This window comes from Bombina bombina, chromosome 4 (genome assembly GCF_027579735.1).
Source record: "Bombina bombina isolate aBomBom1 chromosome 4, aBomBom1.pri, whole genome shotgun sequence".
Taxonomy (NCBI): Eukaryota; Metazoa; Chordata; class Amphibia; order Anura; family Bombinatoridae; genus Bombina; species Bombina bombina.
In genome coordinates, this window is record NC_069502.1 from 597158987 (window position 1) to 597180429 (window position 21443).

A 21443-nucleotide genomic window follows, 5' to 3' on the forward strand; every position below is an offset into this window, starting at 1 on the left:
AAGCCTTAAAATATATTTTATTAAACACAAATTATTTATTCATTAGACTTATTCAGTAACTTTCTTCAACAAACGGTACTTTCTCCACCCTTTCCTGTATACTGAAGTAAAGACTGCATACTTATTTAAAGCATACTTAAAAAGACATGATAGTTTACTTCTATAATAACATTTTCATTGTTCTCTTGGTATTTTTTGTTGAAAAGCAGGGAAATATGCTTAGGAGCTGGCCCAATTCTGGAGCATTATAGGGCAGCAGTTTTGCAAGAATTTTATCCATTTGCAAGAGCACTAGATGACAGCACTATTTCCTGTGATGTAGTGCTCCAGATGCCTACTTAGGTATCTCTTTAACAAAGAATATCATGGGAACGAAGAAAATTTGATAAAAGAAGTCAATTGGAAACTTTTTTTTTAAATGTTATGTTCTGTCTGAATCACAAAATAAATTGTTTGTGTTTTACATCCTTTAAGTAAGCTTTGCTTGATTTACCATGTTACATACTACACAGTGACTGCTTAGATAAATACAGAAACAAGTCATTTGATATTTCAGTCTTCAGTCTTTGGGATCCAGATGCAGAACAGATTTTCAGGAGTTCCAAGCTGGTTATCATAGTCCTCAACAGCAGATTATTTCACATGTGCTCTAGTTCAGATATTCTTAAAATCAGGACTGTTAGTGGGTCTTAAAGAATGTAACAATAGAACCCTGCTGAAGAGGATTTCCAATGTGTGTATTATTGGACTGCTAAGAAATATACAGTTCAGTTTTAATGTTTTTAACATATTCATTCCATGACCACTGATATATAATTGGCATATGTATAAATAAAGTTGATAACCCTTTAAATGGATTTGGTATTTTCCTATCATAAATACATAAATGGGGACCTTTAAACATGTTCAAATATTTTTATATAGAAGGATTAAGTAAATGTTGTTTAAATTTAAAGGGACAGTAAACACTGTGTAATAATAAGCTTGCTGCTATTCAACCTGTCCACAATACGTTAGGTGGCAAATTGCAATCATCTTGATCGGATTGAGATGACTGACAGCCCTCTTTTGCACATGATTGATAGTGCACAAGCTGGGGGCAGCATTGCACAATCAGCAGATTGTGTAATGTTAAATGCGGGCAGATGATAATATCTCCATAAGCCAATAGGGACTGGTATGTGGCAGGGTTAGGTTTGTGAACCCTGCTCTGTTTGTCAGAATTGTAAAACTCATAACTTTTCAGGTTTCAATTACAGGAAAAGTAGGCAAAATAATTAACAAAAAATATATTGCAAACTTGTTTTACTACACATAATTAAACATGTTATAGGAAACTCTCAAATTATTTACTGTTTCTTTAAACTGAAACTAGAAAAACAAATTTTTCATGCTAAATATTTATTGTTTACTGGCTTAAAGGGACAGCTTTTAAAACTCTGCTGCTAAAGCATAAGAACATACATACAAAAGAAAATGGTAAGATTGATTAATTTATTTTTATTCCGTTTTGCAGGCATTGGCAATGGGAATGATGACAGAATATTATCATTATATTTTTACAACACTGGTAAGTGTACTTATATTTAATTAATTAGAAATGTAAAAAGTGACATTCACTCCTGCACAGAAAACAGCAAATGCTATTCACAAAATGGAGAACGTTTGCCTGAAAACATGTTTACAGCACCTGTGAGGGTACGTTAGCTAATTGTCGCCTCCATAAAAAAATGTTTAAAACAACTTGCAAGTGGACTGCAAAGGAGACTGGACTGGGTGCACGTCTCATGAAACATATTAGTGTTTCTTAATTCAATCTGAGAGGCAAGATGTTTTTAGGATTACTCTAGGCTACAGCAGGTTATTATTTCACCTGTGCTCTAGTTCAGTTATTCTTAAAATCTGGACAAGTAGTGTGCCCTAAGGAATGGAATTGAGAAACACTGACATATATAGGGCTAGATTTATCAAAGCCATTCTCCTGTAATATCGTCCAAAATAACGCATACAAACGGATCCTCATATTTATCAAAGCACTCTGCGCCTATAATTGCGCAAATCTGTAAGAAACTTCTTCGCACTCCACTTCCTTCGCCTAGGCGCACAGGCGCGTTCCCGAGTGCACCAATATACATTAGTAATAGGCGTAATTTAACAGCCCGACCTACAAATACGCCCAGTTGCTTATTCATCATTGCTTTGCACCGATAATTCTGGCTGTAATTGCGTGTTGTATATTTCGCCATACAGACAGAGTCAAACACCATTATAATACATGGTTTTACATCTTGTGATGCAGTACTTTACTCTTTTAACTAATTTTTCAAAAGTTCAGCGCAAAGAAGATACTGTTATTCCCAGTAATTTGCGCTTCCACAGGCGCATATGGTACCAAAAGTTTTATATATATGTATCGATATATTGATATATTTTATTTTTGTGTCAACATATGGCACAAACAGCACAGAAACATTATATAATATAAATATTAGCGAAATAGTTACCTAAAAAATGTTTTTTTAATAATCAAAACATGGCAGCGCAAATATTTATAGGGATGTACTGTGACAAATAGGGAGTAAATGCTTTTTCCGCCAGGCGCAATTTATCATTATTATGCCCCAGCTCGTCTGCGCAAAGTTACGTCTATTTTTTTGATAAATTTAGGCGCACATGTGCAGCTCTCCGGAGGCAAGCTGGGGCGCAGTTACAGGTGAAGAACATACAGAGTTCGCCTAGCCTTTGATAAATCTAGCCCTTAATGATAATGCTCTTAACTTGGCAAATATTAACCAATTGAATAATAGGGCATATACATAAGAAGTTGCACAAGTTTCAAGAATTTTAAACTCCAATAAATTTAAATTCACTATTTTAACAAACCAATTAAAATCTCTTCATATATTTTATATAAGGAGTTAGTAAATTCAATATTAAAGGGACAGTCTACTTCAGAATTGTTATTGTTTATAAAGATAGATAATCCCTTTATCACATATTCCCCAGTTTTTGCATAACCAACACAGTTATATTAATACTTTTTTACCTCTGTGATTACCTTGTATCCAAACTGCCCCCTTATTTCAGTTATTTTAAGAGACTTGCATTTTAGCCAGTCAGTGCCCTCTCATAAGTAACCCAATGGGCGTGAGCACAATTTTATCTATATGGCACACATGATAAGATAAGAGGCGGTCTTCAAGAGCTTGGAAATTAGCATATGAGCCTAACTAGGTTTAGCTTTCAACTAAAAAATACCAAGAGAACAAAGCAAATTTGATTATAAAAGTAAATTGGAAAATTGTTTAAATTATATGCCCTATCTGAATCATGAAAGTTTAATTTTGACTAGACTCTCCTTTTTAATAACAAATTTTCAACCAAACCAGAAACCAGGATAAAGCCTGTGACTATATTAATTCACATTAAGCTTGAATCTTAACATATTCAGCTCATTAAGGGCATAAGTTACATGTAAATAAGAATTATAAAAGGTTAGTACATTGTGCATCATACAAATAATTTTGTAAAAAATTGAAGCATTAACTAAATGCCATTCAAACTTTATTTGGGTATGATAGTTTTTGTGAAAGGAAATGTACAACAATCCATAAACAAAATTCTAATACTCTTGTGCTTAATTAAAAAAAAGAAAAGTCCCTTAGAGCATGAACTAGAAAATACTAGTCAAGTTTTTATGTATTGCTCATTAGTAATTATTTTTATAGTAATAAATATTAACTATTTAATCTTGTATTGGAAATGTTCATAATTATATTTAACCCCTTAATGACCACAGCACTTTTCCATTTTCTGTCCGTTTGGGACCAAGGCTATTTTTACATTTCTGCGGTGTTTGTGTTTAGCTGTAATTTTCCTCTTACTCATTTACTGTACCCACACATATTATATACTGTTTTTCTCGCCATTAAATGGACTTTCTAAAGATACCATTATTTTCATCATATCTTATCATTTACTATAAAAACAATTATAAAATATGAGGAAAAATTGAAAAAAACACACTTTTTCTAACTTTGACCCCCAAAATCTGTTACACATCTACAACCACCAAAAAGCACCCATGCTAAATAGTTTCTAAATTTTGTCCTGAGTTTAGAAATACCCAATGTTTACATGTGCTTTGCTTTTTTTGTAAGTTATAGGGCCATAAATACAAGTAGCACTTTGCTATTTCCAAACCATTATTTTTCAAAATTAGCGCTAGTTACATTAGAACACTGATATCTTTCAGGAATCTCTGAATATCCATTGACATGTATATATTTTTTTTTAGTAGACATCCCAAAGTATTCATCTAGGCCCATTTTGGTATATTTCATGCCACCATTTCACCGCCAAATGCGATTAAATACAAAAAATCGTTCACTTTTTTACTAATTTTTTCACAAACTTTTGGTTTCTCACTGAAATTATTTACAAACAGCTTGTGCAATTATGGCTTAATTGGTTGTAAATTCTTCTCTGGGATCCCCTTTGTTCAGAAATAGCAGACATATATGGCTTTGGCATTGCTTTTTAGTAATTAGAAGGCTGCTAAATGCCACTGCGCACTACACGTGTATTATGCCCAGCAGTGAAGGGGTTAATTATGGAGCATGTAGGGAGCTTTTAGGTATAATTTTAGCTTTAGTGTAGTGTAGTAGACAACCCCAAGTATTGATCTAGGCCAATTTTGGTATATTTCATGCCACCATTTCACCGCCAAATGCGATCAAATGAAAAAAAAGTTAAATTTTTCAAAATTTTAGGTTTCTCACTGAAATCATTTACAAACAGCTTGTACAATTATGGCACAAATGGTTGTAAATGCTTCTCTGGGATCCCCTTTGTTCAGAAATAGCAGACATATATGGCTTTGGCGATGCTTTTTGGTAATTAGAAGGCCGCCAAATGCTGCTGCATTTCACACATGTATTATGGCTAGCAGTGAAGGGGTTAATTATGTAGCTTGTAGGGAGCTTGCAAGGTTAATTTTAGCTTTAGTGTAGAGCTCAGCCTCCCACCTGAAACATCAGACCCCCTGATCCCTCCCAAACAGCTCACTTCCCTCCCCCACCCCACAATTGTCCCCGCCATCTTAAGTACTGGCAGAAACTCTGCCAGTACTAAAATAAAAGCTATATTTGGGCTTTTTTGTGTTTTTTTTAGCATATTTACATATGCTGCTGTGTAGGATCCCCCCTTAGCCCCCAACCTCACTGATCCCCCACTAAACAGCTCTCTAACCCTCCCCTCTGCCTTAATGGGCGCCATCTTGGGTACTGGCAGCTGTCTGCCAGTACCCAGTTTAGTAAAAAATTTGCCTTTTTTAAAAAAAAAAAATCCCCTTTTCTGTAGTGTAGCTCCCCCCCCAAGACCAACCCCCCACCCCTTCCAGATCCCTTAGCTGTTACTTTAAAACTTTCAAAACTTTTTTTTTGTTGCTTTTTACAGCTTTATTTTTCTGCAGTGTATCGGTTCCCTCCCGCTCCCGCCCCGTGCACGCGCCCGCCCGCCGCCCCCCGTGCACGCGCGCGCTCCCGTGCGCGCTCCCAAATGACCCGCCCCCGATCCCGCCCCCCTTCCCTCTACTCGGCACATCGATGGCCGCCCACCCGCCTCCCAGGCTTGCTCCCACCCACCAACAATACCGGCCACCGATGTCCGGTGCAGAGAGGGCCACAGAGTGGCTCTCTCTGCATTGGATGGCCATGGGGGGTTATTGCAGGATGCCTCCATATCGAGGCATCACTGCAATAACCGGAAAGCAGCTGGAAGCGAGCAGGATCGCTTCCAGCTGCTTTCCAGACCAAGGACGTACGCCACACGTCCTCGGTCATTAACTGTCTTTTTTTTTAGGACGTGTGGCGTACGTCCTTGGTCGTTAAGGGGTTAAACAACTTGTATTTAAATGTCATGGTAAATAATGCTGATTTTCAGTGATTCAGTGCAATAAACTTTATCATGAGACTAAAAGTGCTATATTTTTTAAATTAAGAAAGGTAAAATATAATATTCTATATAATCATTGAAAGCATAGATTGTCATTAATATCTAACTTACTCTTGTGGAGATGTTTCTGTCTCAAATAATTTCCACTGTCCACCATATATGATCTCCCATAAACTACTCATTCATCACTCCAATTGACAGTTGGCATGTCTGCAGTCCTTTCAAATTTTATAAGGACTTTTATTTTATGGTACAGGTGTATCAGGGAGTTTTCAAATAGATCATATTAGAAAGGATAAAGTATGAAGCAATGTTAGCACTTCCCTTCAGGTACTCCCTGCCAGCCCCGGTTCTCCCAAACCGTGTATAGAAGCAGAAAGTGTTGAAAGTGGCGGCGCTGCACACGTCCTCTGAGTCAACCTTGTAACTTTCACCTCCAAAATAAAGAGCTCACAATAGTGTAGCTGATTTCAGACAATGTGGTAGGTGCACAAACTGGCTATACTCACTAAATTGCAGTTAAAATAAAAATAAGCCTTTTATTAAAATCATCACAAAGGTGTCTTTAGGTGCAGCTTCAGGTTTTATTTAAAATATAGTTCAACGCGTTTCGGCTGAAAGAAGCCTTTATCAAGAGCATAAAGTTAAAAAAATGTCAAATAGATAATCACAATCCTTTTCAAATACCTTTGTGGGCGCTAAATTCAAAGACCAAAGTAAAAATAGAATGTCAGAAAATCAATTTGACCAGCTATCTGATATGTTTGAATGCTTATTTTTTAACTTAACCAAAAAGTATAATTTAGACATGTGCTAATAATAATTTAATCTCATGTTTATAATTTTAATATTTAACATGTTTAATTATCAAAATGCTTTGCAAACCTAAATGAACATGTGTGCAATTGTAAAGTTGCAAAAAAACAAAAACTAAAAAAAAAAACACAAAAAAGGAACAATCCAAAACTCGATTCAAGAGGGGGAGCACAATGCTCAACAATATAATAATAAAATAAATCATTAATCATCGATCATACATTTAGGGATAGATTACAAGTGGAACACCAAATATCGCTTTCATGAAAGCGATATTTGTGCTCCACTGTGTAATACCAGCGCATGCTAATGTGCACTGGTACTACAAGTTGTCAGCAATGTGAACGCAAGCTCACGTTCGAATTGCTGGGAAGCATTGCGTTCATGAGAGCGGACTACCATAGGCTCCAATAGGAGTCTTGTTCTGATGCTGTCAGAGACAGCATCTGAACCTAAGCGCAGCAAAGGGGGTAAGTTGCGCAGAGATGGTAGCAAATCTAAATATATATATATATATATATATATATATACACATATTAACAAATAAATATATATGTTTATTAGCATATACATATTTTTTTACTGGGAACACGCAGTTCCCATACAACGCAATGTAAAGACACTTTCAGTGTCATTTTTTTTCTAACACCCCACTCCCACAAACTTTAGCCCCAAAATACTGCCTAGTACAGTTATTTTATTAAAAAATAAAGATACTGTTATCTTTATTTTTTTTAACAAAATACACTGCACTGTATTTTGGTGCATTTGGGGCACATTTATAAAATTAACCAGAGATCTGAAGTAATAGTTGCTACCTCAAGCTTGCAGCAGCAATAACCAGCCACTTGTAATGGCTGGTTAATTATTGTGAGCCTGCAAACGGCAAATTTGCCCTTTTGCCAACACGCGATAATTTAGCACTCCATGATTGGATCTTATAATTAAAAAAACATATAGTCCTTATAAAAAGTGTTGTCAACTTGAAAATAATCCACATCACAAAGGCAGCTCTTGGGGACCTAGTCTGGCTAACCTCTAAGGATAGCATCTGCATAATAAAGAACACAACCAAGGTGCCAAATAGTGTAGTAAACGAATCCTTGTATATTGATTTACTACAATGTGTGGCACCTTGGTTTTGTTCTTTATACAAAACAAAAATTATTAACTTGTAAACTGCTACGCACAAGAACTTTAACATTTAAAAAACAGGCAAAAAAAGGTGTTCATGGTGTAGAATTTGAAAAGCTACAGGAAAATTGTTATCCCATCTCATTTTTTTTAAATGCATCAAATAAGACATTTAATTCAAAAAGCTTTTAACATGCATTTGAAAGCACAACAATTAAACATGCTAAACTTATTTTTCTTTCAACTATTTTTGCATATATAATTGTAATGTTAATAATTAATTAATATTGAAAGTATCAGAAAAAAGATTTGTGTTCAATTGAACCCCATGGATTAATTGTTCACTGGATAAAAGACCTTCTCCTTCAATTACATTGGTTCTGTAACATTCCTTAACAAACATGAAAATGTATTTTTCTCCAAAGATATGAACATCCATATATTTTAAAAGACCCTATTGTTAGATGTAGCAAAGAAAAAATACTATTAACCTTCCCTTCTTAAAGGGGCAGTACACCCAAAATTATAATTAACTGCATGTAATAGACACTAATATAAAGGAAATATGCACATATACTGATATAACAATGCAGTGTAAAACCTTTTAAAAACTTATTTAGAAGCTCCTAATTTAACACTGTTAATGAGATACGCCTGGGACACCCACTGAAAGGGGCTGATAGCAGAACCTACCCCCCCACCCACCACCACCTCCCCTGCATATTAAAAGACCAATTACACAAACAAAAGCAATCTGAGGTCTGTATACATCAGTATACATTTAAAACTTTGGGGCTTGGTTAGGAGTCTGAAAATTAGAATAACGTTATTGAAAAATAAACAAAACTATACATTTTTACAAACACACACCCAGATGGGCTATATAAATGTATCATCTGCAAAACATTTCTGCAAAGAAAAATCTAGTGTATAATGTCCCTTTAAATGTGCTCTATTAATTGAATTAATTAAAGATTCCAATGAATATCCACTGCAACACTCTAGACAGACATTTGAGACTCAAAAAATTCAGATGATCAACCTTTATTTATTTTTATAAGTGTTATTGCAAAAGTGTAGATAAGCCACAACTAAAGCTACACCATGGTTTATCACTTTAGTTACTTAGTCCCAAAACAAGCTATATTTGTCTTACAGAAAGATAAATATGATAATTTATGTTGTTTTAAATCACATATTACATAATCCTTTATGTTACATTTTGGTATTTTCAATGCCAAACTCACAGTAATCTGTCATCTTTTTGATTTATATTTGGTCTTTAAAGTTCACTGTAAAATTATGTTTCCATGAATGTGTTCCCCATGACTTGTTATACCAGCTGCATGATATAAAATGTATGAGACATTGCTCGTTTATGATTCTTTTTGCAAAGTAAATAGCTGGATTTGTTTGTAGAGTGTGTGCAATAAAGGCTTCTTCCGCATCACTCTCCCATACAGCTTTTCCTTGTGCAAAGTGTGCTGAATTGTTGAACGATGCACAATGACACCATCTACAGCAAGATTATGTTGTAGGTCTTTGGAGGTGGTCTGTGGGCTGTTTTTTAACCATTCTCACCATCATTTGCCTTTGCCTCTCTGATATTTTACTTGGCCTGCCACTTCTGGCCTTAACAAGAACTGTGCCTGTGGTCTTCCATTTCCTCACTATGTTCCTCTCAGTGGACACTGACAACTTAAATCTCTACGATAGCTTTTTGTAGTCTTCCCCTAAACCATAACGTTGAACAATCTTTGTTTTCAGGTAATTTGAGAGTTGTTTTGAGGCCCCCATGTTGCCACTCTTCAGAGGAGAGTCAGAGAACAACAACTTGCAATTGGCCAACTTAAATACCTTTTCTCATGATTGGATGCATCTGTCTATGAAGTTCAAGGCTTAATGGGCTCACCAAACCTATTGTGTGTTCCAATTAATCAGTGCTTGGTAGTTACAAGTATTCAAATCAACAAAATGACATGGGTGCCCACATTTATGCACCTGTCTAATTTTGTTTTGATGCATATTGCACATTTTCTGTTAATCCTATAAACCTCATTTCACTACTGAAATATTACTGTGTCCTTCAGTTATTTGATAGATCAAAATGAAATTGCTGATCCAAACAGCCAATTATTTTATTTATAAATGAAATTTATGGAAATTGTCAGGGGATCCTAAACGTTTATATACAACTGTGTATATATATATATATATATATATATATATATATATACATACATACATACATACATACATACATACATACATACATACATACACACACACACACACACACACATACATACACACACACACACACACACACACACACATACATACATACATACAGTACTGTGCAAAAGTCTTAGGCGACCATTAGATTTGTTGTTTTAGCAATGGTATAATGACCATATATAATTATTTCTCAGTCTCTTTATTAGAATACAACCAGAAAATGCATGATATTTGTATGTAGTATTAAAAACTGAAAACAATCTGAAAAAACTGCTTCTATAGGCTAAAGTGGCAAGTATTTAGTGTGACCTTCAATTACACTTGAACAATAGCAGGAATCTGGCCCTTGTAAACCTAAATTGAACCCTAATTAATGTCAATGCTAATACCTGTATTTGTCCTACTATTTTATGTCACAATGACTGCTGTGTTAAAGGTCTATTACACCAGGTTTGTGCAAGAGATGTTTGAGCATTGCATACACATGTAGTATGAGTTTAATTCATTGGAAGATTGCTAACAAGATCAACTTTCAATCACATCATTCCATTCAAAATGACAAAGATCACAGAATTTGACAGACATAAAATCATACTTTTGCATCAGCAAGGGCATTCTCAAAGGGAAATCAGCAAACAAACTGGATACTTAAGATGTGGTGTTTAAGCTGTTATAAAGAAATTTGAAGAATCAGGAGAGGTCAAGAACAAAAAAGGACTGGAAGGTCAAGAAAACTTTCAAAATCTGATAAGAAGTTTCTCAGAGTTTCTTCTTTGAGAGACCAAAAGAAGTCCAGCAAGGACCTGGTTCAGCATCTGACAGCTTCATTGGAAAGCCAAGTTGACCCTTCCACAGTCGAAGAAGCTTGATCAGGAATGGTCTTTGTGGAAGGGTAGCAGCCAAGAAAACACTTTTTCGGAAGTGGGACAGGGTGAAAAGGCTAAGATATGCTAAAGCTCACAAAGATTGGAATGAAAATCAGTGGAAAAGAGTATTATGGAGTGACAAATCCAAGTTTGATATTTTTTAGTCCAATCGTCAACTATATGTGAGAAGAAGAGTTGGAGAGAGATTAAAAAATAAGTGTTTGCAGCCTTTAGTGAAACATGGTGGAGGCTCTGTCCTGGTTTGGAGCTGTATTTCTGCCAGTAGTGTTGGTGATATTGTCCGAATTGATAGGATCATGAATGCTTAAAATTACAGACAGGTTTTAATTCATTATGCCATTCCTTCTGGAAAGCGCCTGTTTCGGAATGGTTTTATTTTTCAGCATGTTAACGATCCCAAGCAAACTGCTAATGCAGTGAAATCATATTGAGAGAGAAAAACAGCTGATAAAACAATGACAATCATGAACTGGCCTCCACAGAGTTCAGACCTGAATATTATGGGAGCAGTATTGGATCACCTGGACAGAGAAAGAAATAAAAAACAACCTAAATCTAAAGAAGAACTCTGGGAAGTTCTGAAAGAATGATATAAATAGAGAAAAGGAGGGCTTCAAAGGGTGAATATGTACAAACAAAGCATGGTGACCTTGAAAGAAGACAAGTGGCAACTCACAATTTGTTGAACACTACAGGTAGTGTACTTGAAACAGGCTGAGGCACACCAGTCCCCCCAGCAAGACAGGTACAGGCAAGGACTGCTGACTCATGGTAGCCCTATACAATCTTAGCGATGGTAACAAGCTGTTCAGCAAACAATAAACAGTTCCTCAGTTAAATTTTTTATTAAAAGCAACGCATTTCTTGGTGGTACATCCACCATTTCATCAGGCTTAAAACATTTTATGCTGAACACAGATTTATATCCCCATGACCACTCCCACCAATTATATATCAGGTGAGGGAAAAGAGATACAATATTAATTGAAGGGATTCTGTGTGTTGCAAATAAAATAACAAAGGAACTGTTACAACAAATTAGAACAAATTAACATATTCTATAATAAACATTTAAAAATAATACAACAGTAGTATAATAAAAACAGAAGCAAACAATAATATAATAAAAGCAAAACCCGAAAATGATATAAAAATGCTAATTGTAGTGTTTAGAAAGAATTCTAAACAGCATATGATAATTTAGTATATAAAAGTGCATACCAAGTAATGTGATATGTATAGTTACACTACTGGAAAATAGTGTATATTATACAATAATGAACTGTGAGTGTCTAAGTAGCTAATGAAAAAATAATAATAAAAAAGTGAACTTGACTGACAGGGCAAGTATATAGTATCCATAGAAAAAACATGAATGCTAGATATCGTGAACTGGACAGCACTAGGAATGCTGTTATAGTGTGCCAGAAATAGTGTGTATGGTGTACAATAGTATGATGTTTGAAAAAGAGCGCATGAAAATTTTGTGCATATAAGAACCACTAAGAAAATGATATATAAAATAGTTTATCGTGATGTGGTGAATGTGTAAAAATTTGAATAATGGAATGTAAGATATGAGTGAGCATGTTACCGGAACATTGCGAAATGTGAATAAAGGTGTTTACCGGAACATTATTATAGAGATGTGTACATGATGAATAGAATATGAGTAAACATGTTACCATAATATGTTGAAAAAAGAATGAAAGAAAAACAATAAATGGTACTGGATTCTAAAGTCTAAACAGCACTGGTATATATAATCTGTTAAATTGCGAAAACATAAAGTGATGGTGAGAATGATGGTGTTCAGAAACTAACTGTACACATAGTGATATTCAAAAACTAACTATAGAGTGTGATGATCAATATGGGATGCCAGTGTTGAAAGATTAAATAAAATATGATAAATGACTCATGTAAAATATAAACAAGTTGTAAAAACTGTATGTATAAATAGTGTCAAAATTAAAAAAAAATAACAAGATAGATTAGCAAGTCAGTAAGCAATACAAAATCACAATAGAAAATCCTAACAAAGAATCAATGATCAAAAGCTTCCAGATCTACATTTATATTGAGACCTACTGGACTCAAGGTGTGTAACTTGTGATCCAGTAGGTCTCCCTCTGTCTTAAACAATTATATTGATTGGAGCTAGAAGAGTATATAATATGCTCAATAGAGTTTATAGTAAAGATGTTTGTATTACCATTATGATACTTGTAACAATGAGATGCAACACTATGTAGTTTAGTTTTTTTTCATATTGTATAAATGTTCATTCCATCTGGTTCTAATAGTACGACAAGTGTGCCCTACATATTGTACCCCACAAATGCAGGAAAGTAAATATATCACATAAACCGAAGAACAATCTATGCATGTAAGTTGTGAAAGAAGCCTGGTATAATATATCAGATGATTACTTCAGAAATCTTCAGGACATTCTCTCTAAAAGAGTTCAAGATGTGTTTAGTGACAAAGGAGGTCACACTAAATACTGACTTTTACCTGAAGAAGCCATTTTGTTCTGACTTTTTTTTTTTATATTTTGTGTACATATTTCCTATATTTTCTGTATGTATCTTAATAAAGAGACAGAAAAATAAATATGGATGGTCATTAAAACTTTGCCAAAACAACAACTCTAACGGTGGCTTATTCTTTTGCATATATATATATATATATATATACTGTACTGGTAAAGGAGGGCACTCTCAGGACTTTTGAGAACAAATAATGTTGTTTATAACATAAATTAGAATGTCGACGTTTCGACCCCATCGAGCAGCATGCATCCACTCGCCGAACTCCCAATAGAACAGTGTTAATAGCGATTGCTATAAACTTTTGGAAATAAATTTGCATTATTTGTTCTCAAAAGTCCTGAAAGTGCCCTCCTTTGCCAGTACAGTTATTGCCAGTACAGTTCTATTTAATCCTCACGAGGGTTGCACCCAGGTGTTGGCTACACCAGAGTGGATGAAGTGCTGGGCCACCGGCTAAATATTATATAAATATATATATATATATATGTGTGTGTGTGTGAAGAACAAATATATTTCAGCTTTTTCTTAACACACCTTTCGGCTTTAGCACAATTTGGCTTAGAGCACCTTTGAGTTAGCATTTGAGTGAACGCCATAACAGAGTTTTGTAGCATGCCCCATATAAGTCTGTAAGGTGAGGGAGTTAGCACGACCGTGCTATGCAACCTCTAGATGACAGCACACCTTAGGCTCTCAATAGAATGGAACCATTTTACTTTTAACTTGTAATGTGAGCCCTAGAATAAGAGCAATATTGATTTAACTTGAGCAGTTTTAGTGCTCGATAGTGCTAATATTTTGTAATCTAGGCCATATTTGTATGTATTTTCAAAGTATTAAATGTCACTAAAAACAGGTCAGTTATTCTGCTATAATAGTTATATATACTTAAAATTGTGTAAAAAAAAAAATGGGTTATCTGTTCATGCTAAATGTTTTTGCCAAGCTTCAACTGATTCTCATCAATTTTTATGTTGTTTGCATCTACAGAAGTGATGCACAGTAATTACATTAAAACATGCACTGGCCAAATGTTTTATTCAAGTCATGAAAAAGACAATTGTTTTTTATGTACTATGTTGTATTATACATTTTAGAAATGATCGATTTCGCACATTCTGAGATGAAAATTTAGCACAAATATTGTTTTCCCTTTCATAACCTAAGCTGCATATCTTCAAGTTATATATTTAACAAAAATAAAGAATCTAATTTAATCATGTTTGATAATATTTGTTCCTTGCTTGTATATTTTATACATCTTTTATGTTAAGCTTCCCAGAAAATATTGTACCCTACAAAATATTTTGTGTTTATCCTATATTTGTACCCAAAGCTCCAATTACGTTTTTTTATAATGTTTGCAGAATTCATAATTTTAAAAGTATATATTTAATAGGCATAGTTAAAACAAATATTACTATACTTTATTTAAAATAGACACTTTTTTATTATCTTTTTAACTGATGTATATTTAGAACTGTGTTAGAAGACAACATAATTAAACCACTAAAATGCCAGGAGGTAAAAGGGAAATGTAGTTTTGAATTTATCCTCAGGTCACAGTATGTGATTCTAGCTTTTCATTAAAAAATCTTTTATTAACTGATAATCAAGATAAAACCAATGTCAAACACCTGTACTCAAAATCACAACAAATATACATGATAAACCTACTTTCAGAAACATTCCGTAATGAAAAGTGCACTTGAGTGAAATTGTAAATGTTAATGATTTTATACATTGTTTGTATTAACTTTATTTTATTTTTTTTACCCCCAAATTAAAAACTATTTTGTATTGTGCTTATTTACCCAGTTATGTTATAAATGAACAGTTGTGCACTATATTTTATATTTTAAGATCATGACAGTTCATATGATCAGCTAGCATATTCTGTACAAATATCCTATTAAGGGGACATTAAAATTGGTAAAAATTGTGCTTTAACAATATATACATTCAGGTGACTATCACTCAACATATTCAAAAGCTAAACCTTTCAATAAAAACAAAGTTTTAAATCTATATTGTTGTTTCAAAATAAATAGGTTCTTAAAAAGGAGGGACAGTTGTAATACAAAATGTCCCACTGTATCTTTTGCCTCATAAAGCAATTTTTCAGTTTCAGTACATGTAATGATTGACATTTTTTTGCTCGAGGTTCACTACAGGTAAAATGTTATCACAAATCAGATTTATAAGAAATAAACATTCCTGACAATTTCTTTATCCTTAAAAAATGGGCAAAATGTTTCCTATCCTTTAATTGTGGTAATTTAGTAAATATTATTAAAAGTATTACCCTATTGGTAAAAAACTAAAACAAATCCAAAGTATAGTGATACAGTCCAAATGTATATCAGGTATAACATTTATATTTTATTTTTCTACAACTATTTTATCTACAAAAATAATATAATTAACATATTTGTTTGCTTATTTATTTATTTTATCCACCGGAATAAAATCTGTAATATTATCTTATCTTTCAGGACTTGTTTGCATTAGATGTTGAACCTTACAGATACAGTGGTGTTAACATGACTGGATTCCGAATCTTGAATATAGAAAACAGTCAAGTATTATCCATCATAGAAAAATGGTCTATGGAACGATTACAAGCACCTCCCAAGCCCGATTCTGGGTTGTTGGATGGATTTATGACGGTAGGATTTACCAATAAGATGGTGTCTAATATATTGATGTTCCTATTAAAAATAATTGTTTTTTCTTTCACATTTATTTTAATTATATATATATAGTGCTCACAGAATTGAGCCACTTCACATGATCTTTTATTACACAGATCTCAAGATCACTTTTATAAAGTGTCTTTAAAATTATTTTCAATATTAAATGAAAATAAGGTAATTGACTAATTTAAAGGGATAGAAAGGTTAAATTTGAAATGTGCATGGGTGCATTTCATTTTGAAATATAAGCATTTTTACAATATACTTCTATTAGCAAAAATGCTTCTGGTAAAAGTCATTACTGTTTTTCTGCAGCAAACGCACATATTCTGTCAGGGCCTGTGCACCAGTATTCAGGCACTACACCTTCTCAGAGAACTGGCAGTGGTGTGTATTGCTTCTGAAGACATCATTTGTGTCATACAAGCCACTGCTGACTCTCTGAGAATCTGTGTTGTTTGAATACTGGTGCACGGACTCTCACAGGATATGTGTGTATGCTGCAGAAAAACAGTAATAACTCTTACTAGAAGCATTTTTGCTAATGGAAGTAAATTGAAAAAAAATGCTTACATTTCAAATTGAAATGCTCCCATCCGAATTTCATTTTTGACCATTCTATCCCTTTAATAATTTCAATGAAAAAAATACTCACTAGGACTCAATATTTCTAAAACGGCTTTACTAATATTTCATTTTATGCACTAAGATATTTAGCATTTAAGTTATACTTGTGAACATTGGTTCTGTTTGTTTTTGTTAAATATGCTAATATTATAAAGGAAACACACAAACAAGACTAGTCAGCGCTAGGTTATAATGCTGCACTCTATGTACTGAAAAATAATTTAGGTAGTATATGATATATAGTACATGTCCTTAAGAATATACTATAAAAAGTCCTCCACAAGAGGTGGATACATAAAAGTCAATTGTGTGCCAAATAGTACCTTCAGTTCTCCAATAAAAGAAAGTGTTATTTTTGCTCAGATAGTACTATCAGCTTCCAAGATGTTCCTTGTTTCCTTCTTGCTGCTCCTTTAAATCTCTTCTTTCTCAAGGGATTATGGGATCCAGGATCCAGATATATAGCCAAAAAACAAAGCGCAAAAGAGAAGGATTCAAGTGTAGTTAATAAACACCAGAGATATATATAAATATCTACTCACCAGAGTTATAAATAAAAGTGCCTTTATTTGTGCAATACAAAAATAGTAAAACAACTCTGCGTCCGTGTACAGCACCCGGTTGGCAACAGCTCACAACTGGAAGGTCTTAAGTGACAGGATTCAACCTGCGGCGGGGTTTCCGGATTGCCCGCCCTCAGCTGGTCGGCTTTGCTCTTCGTGTGTTTGGGACAAGTGTATAAGAACCCCCAACGCGTTTCCCCCGGTACTCGCCGGGCTTTATCAAGGGGATGTAGTTCAAAAAGCTGATATCGGGTTGTTGGATGTCTCGCAACTTTATACCTGTATGTATAGGTTAGCTCCGCCCCCTCAGGGGCCCGATTTTCAATTTGTCTTCTCTTTTGCGCTTTGTTTTTTGGCTATATAATATTATAAAGGATACAATTAGCACACAGTTAATACAAAAATCATTTTAAAAAAATCATAAAGCAAAAAAAACAAACATATTTATCATCAAATAATAAAAAAAATCTCTATTTTATCTAATCTTTTTACTACAATATATTTATTTTTAATTGAAGGAATTTGTATTCTCTGCAATATATGTAATTTTGCTTTCAGTGTAAAAATAATCTTAAAACCCAAGCCAAGATCTTAGCTGATGTGACAAAGACCTATTATTGTTATCAGTATATATTAATTTGTCATTATGTGGCTCCATGTTTCTCCTTTGCTTTAGTAGAAGAAATAAATAGAAAAAAAAAAAGAATTGGATTCATTGATGGGCTCACATGGCTCAGTTAACTCATTTAATTGGTCCCTAAAGCTGTAGCCAGAGTTTAAACATTTATCAAGACGACATCGAACTATTGCTCTGCTTTTTAAAATTTGTATGTGCAGGTTGATGATACAAATGACTGACCAAGATAATTGGTATAATTTCAGACACCACTGTCAACAGTCTTTTTCTTTGTTCGTAATTGCATTTAATGTTGGTACATTTTGTTGTTCCTTCTTTAGTTTAGCTAGCAACATGAGATTAAAGGTGGTTACTGTGATGAAAAAGAGCATGTGTGTTTAAAATTCATAATTTTTCTCCTGTGCCTGTTATCAACAAAGGCAATACATACAATTAAGTCATCTTACATAGAAAAATCTTGTTTTTATTTATTTATTTTACATGGTTAAAAAAACAATATTATAGCATACTTTTTGTTTATATTTTTAAACAAAAAAATACACATAACTACTTGTATATATGATTATATACATTTGTGAGTGTGTGTACATTTGTGCACATTTTAAATGCATGTGCATGTATGAAAGACAGAAAAAGAGTAAGGGCTAGATTATGAGTGGAGTGCAGGTGCGCTTCTATAGGCTCCAATGGGAGCCTCGTTCTTATGCCTTGAGACAGGGCAAATAACCTAGCGCAGTGCAGGGGGTAAGTCTAGGGAGCATTAACCAGCCACTTGTAATGGCTGCTTGTTTAACGTGCGTCCGTAAACAGGCATATTTGTCCCTTTATGGGCGCATGTTAAAATAGCGCTCCACTTGTAATCTTGCCCTAAATGAGGAAGAGACAGTTAAAGGGACAGTCTACCATAGAATTGTTATTGTTTTAAAATATAGATAATCCCTTTATTACTCATTCCCCAGTTTTGCATAACCAACACAGATATATTAATACACTTTTTACCTCTGTGATTACCTTGTATCTAGGAACCTTCTTCCAGCCCCCTGATCACATGACTGTGACTGTTTATTATCTATTGTCTTAAATTTAGCATTGTTTTGTGCTAGATCTTAAATAACCCCCTGTGCCTGAACACAGTGTTATCTATATGGCCCACGTGTACTTTCTGTCTCTTTGTGTTGAAAAGAGATTTAAAAAGCATGTGATAAGAGGCAGCCCTCAAAGGCTTAGAAATTAGCATATGAGCCTACCCATGTTTAGTTTAAACTAAGAATACCAAGAGAAAAAAGCAAATTTTTTTTTTTTTTAAATTATTTTTATTGAGGCAACATAAAATACAGTTATGTACAATAATGAAATCAGATCAACAATACAGGGAAATATTAACGAGAAAAAAAAAAAAAACAGCATCAGTGACAGAAGGCCCGACAATCATTGATCATAGTTCACTCAAAATATATCGAAAATGTGTCAAAATAAAACAGTAATCAAAGCCTCTTTTTTTTTTTTTTTTTTCTTCCTTTTCTTTTGCTTTTTTATGCTTTGTCAATAATGTTCTGCATCTAGTATCTTCGGGCTAGATAATAGCAAAAATTCAATTCAGGAAAACCTGGTCTAAGTATAGAGAGAGGCGCGGGGCGAAGAAAAGAGAGAGGGGAAGAAGAGAGGAGAAGAAAAAAAAAAAAAAAAAAAAAATATTTCTTTCTTTCCCTCTTTCCCCCCTCCTCTCCCTCCAATTCCCACAGGCCCCCTCCAGTTAGAAGGGACCTAAAAAAATTATTCACAATCTAGTTGTTACCATAGTCCTAATATGACTATTTCTGAGTGTCTAAAAGGGTATATTAGTTGGTTTATTTCTTCTGGAGTAAATATTTTAATGAAGGCTGCCCATTTTTTAAAAAATGAGATTACTTCCTTTTCCGAAGTTAGAGATACATCCATTTGTTCAATAACACATTGTTTTTTCATAAAATTTTTAATTTCTGGAATACTAGGTGTTGAGGAGTCTCTCCATTTTCCAAAAATTAAATTCCTCATTGCCAGAATTGCCCCATTCCTAATTTTTTTTTGCTCCGAAGAGAGTTCTGCCAAGAATACCACCCCTGCCAGAGAGAGAGAGAAAGTAGGAAGCTTCAGTGTATTAATTAGCCAAAACTCTACCTTTTTCCATAATTGCCTAATCCTGGGGCATGACCATATCATATGGACTATATCCGCAGCCGGAGAAGAACACTTAGGACAAACATTGAAGTCGTAATTGTGCCATTTGAACCCTTTGAGAGGAGTGTAATATGTTCTATAAAGTAGTTTAATATGTGACTCCCTCCAGTTTGTGGATAGTGTGGTCTGAGCTACAATATCTATAGAATTTTCCACCTGTTCTATCTCAATGTCTAAATCTGGTGCTAAAAGATTCCATTTTTGAGTTATCTGTTGAAGATTGAGTACCCCATCTTGGCTTATCAACAGGTTATACCAGCACGATATAGACGATAATTCATTTTTAGCCAGAATGGGCCAGTTATCTAACTTTCCCCACGACCATGACCACCCGAACTTCTGTATTAGCGAGAATAGATAATGCCTAGCTTGAAGATAAGCAAAAAAATCTTTATTGCTTAAACTAAATTCCTGTTTCAACCTTTCAAAGGTTTTAATCGATGCAGTACCCTGGTCTATAAATTGAGACATGAGAAAGAGACCCTTTCTCTGCCAGGTTTGAAATACCTGTGCTTGAATACCCTCCTGAAATTCTGGGTTGCCACATAGTCCTTGAAATTTTGGAATAGTTAAATCAATGTCTAGTTTGCGTCCTAATTTTTTCCAGGCTTGTATAACCTTATATATTGATTGAATGCCCCTCACTCTTTTTGGGATTAGCTGTGTCGGGCAATGAATTAAAGCTGAGGGATTATAGGGGAATATAATGCTCCTCTCCAGACTATTATTAGTAAAGTAATCCTTATTTAAGATCCAGTCTATTACAATGCGCGAGAGAAAGACCAGGTTATACTTGTTGAGATCCGGAAGAGCCAATCCGCCATACCTCCTAGGGAGGTGGAGTTTGTTTAGAGAAATTCGAGGTCTCTTGCACTTCCAGATAAAATATCGCAGCGCCCTGTTCAAACTTTTCCAATCCCTGACTTTTAGCGTCACTGGAATATTCTGAAGAGGGTAAAGAATTTTAGGTAATAGAATCATTTTAAACAGAGCAATGCGCCCCGATAAGGATATTGGAAGATTTTGCCAACTTAACATGTATTCTTTGATTTTGGCTAGGATGGGAGAAATATTGAGATTATACCATTCTTGTGGATTTAATGAAATATAGATCCCTA

At 34.2% G+C, this 21443-nt stretch overlaps 1 protein-coding gene across 1 annotated transcript in view; it reads left to right on the forward strand.

Annotated features, from left to right (window-relative positions):
- The window catches only part of GRIK2 (glutamate ionotropic receptor kainate type subunit 2), a 1179562-nt gene that overhangs the window by 503948 nt on the left and 654171 nt on the right, over positions 1 to 21443 (forward strand). Inside the window, exons 5-6 of the mRNA XM_053710578.1 lie at positions 1517 to 1570; positions 16081 to 16254. Of these exons, the coding sequence (XP_053566553.1) occupies positions 1517 to 1570; positions 16081 to 16254 (228 nt within the window). The remainder of the gene's footprint in view (positions 1 to 1516; positions 1571 to 16080; positions 16255 to 21443) is intronic.